This window comes from Olea europaea, chromosome 15 (genome assembly GCF_002742605.1).
Source record: "Olea europaea var. sylvestris chromosome 15, O_europaea_v1, whole genome shotgun sequence".
In the NCBI taxonomy this organism is placed as follows: Eukaryota; Viridiplantae; Streptophyta; class Magnoliopsida; order Lamiales; family Oleaceae; genus Olea; species Olea europaea.
In genome coordinates this window covers 9417353-9419018 of record NC_036251.1, presented here as the reverse complement: position 1 = coordinate 9419018, position 1666 = coordinate 9417353, and the positions used below count along the sequence as shown (strand labels likewise).

The following is a 1666-nucleotide window of genomic DNA, read 5'->3' as shown; positions in this document are numbered from 1 at the left end:
ACAAGAGCCTAAGATGTGGATGATCATGGATATGTTACCAATAAGGCATCCTTAAATTTTCAAGTCTTTATACAACTCTCTTTATGTAGCGGGTGATCACGAATATAATACCAAGGTATTTCATAACCTTTCATTTTTATTTATTTTTGACATAATATCTCATGAGTTTATACTATACCTCATATCTACTATTAAAGTCTCGAGCACAACATAAATGATGCACAAACAATTGCATTAATTTTTTGTTGCTTGATATTGATCACCTCTACAACGATTAACCCAGTTGATTAAATTAATATTGCTCATTTCAAAGCATATTAATCAAATGCACATCTAATGCACGGTTAACGAAAAATGTTTGAAGGTGATGAAATTATTTATTATTTATTTATTTATATTTCATTAAATTGTAAACGATTGAAGGGTATATGTAATATTGATGTTGGTGCATTAACTTAATACCAATGACACCTTTAATGTTACTCTTCTAATTTTCTTGTGCAAGTGTTTTCCTAATTTTAAATTATTTTGAATACACAGTAATGCCTACAAAAATTATAATTTTTTTTACTTTCTATTTTAGCATTCTCTATGCACTCAATATTAATGAATATTTTCCCTTATTTTTCGTTGCTAAATTGGAATATTCATAATTTCATATTGACTAATTTTTAATTTCACTTGTACAAGACAGTTGCCTCTTCCCAAGAAAGCCAAGAAAATGTTTGTCCATATGATTTTATTTCCTGTTGTATGAAAATTAAATACTAGAATTTAAAAAAGGAAAATAAACAATTGCTATTCAATCAGTAATCCAATCTTTTATCTATAAATACCATCTTCTGGAAATAAAAATAACATGAACAACAACATTTCACCCTCCAAAAATCATCCCTAAACATGACTAGAGGAAAAATAAAGCTCGAGTATATAGCCAACGACGCAGAGAGAAGAGCATCATTTAAAAAGAGAAAGAAGGGGATAATGAACAAGATGAATGAACTTTGCACTCTGTGTGATATACAGGGTTGCATTATAATATATGGTGCCCATGAACCTCAGCCAACAGTTTGGCCATCTCCACTTGATGCTCAGCAAATTATTTCCAGATTTCGGGAACTTCCGGAAATGGAACAGACCCAGCGACTGTTCAATCAGGAATCCTATATGATTCAAAGGGTTCAGAAGTCTCATAAACAAGCTGAAAAGTTTCAAAGGATTAACAGATTAACAGACATGGAGATTCAGATGCACCAGTGCATGGCTGGTTTGTCGAGTCTGCAAAATGCCCCTCTAAATGACATAACTGAAATGGGACGTTTGGCTGAGCAAAATATGCAGGACATCATGGCCCGAATGGAGGAACTGGAAAAGAACCGGGCTACAACATTACAAATGGGTGGGACTAGCTCCAGTCCTCCTAGGGACGATGCCGCTGGACCCAGCTTTAGGAATTAACTCTCTTTCATAAATCGTAACCTTTTACTTACATCTGTGGTTGTTTTTGGATTAATTACAGTGGTTTGTTTTTATTCTTCCCGTGATTTTGTTTTGACTATCGTGTCTGTTATTCTAAAAATATTAAATAGATGAAATTTTTTATTGATGTTAAGTTCTAAATTTAGACCACTTCAGTACAAATTAATTGCATTTTCCATTATTGTTG

The 1666-nt window shown here is 32.6% G+C and overlaps 1 protein-coding gene across 1 annotated transcript; it reads left to right on the top strand.

The window, feature by feature from the left end:
* Window positions 1–900: 900 nt before the first annotated feature.
* LOC111411196 (agamous-like MADS-box protein AGL80) lies at window positions 901–1458 on the top strand. The gene has a single exon (XM_023041750.1). It carries the CDS (start codon window positions 901–903, stop codon window positions 1456–1458), a length of 558 nt encoding a protein of 185 aa, XP_022897518.1.
* Window positions 1459–1666: the final 208 nt, after the last annotated feature.

Excerpts from the sequence above, each read along its gene's own strand:
- LOC111411196 (XM_023041750.1), top strand. The coding sequence starts at position 901 with ATGACTAGAGGAAAAATAAAGCTCGAGTATATAGCCAACGACGCAGAG.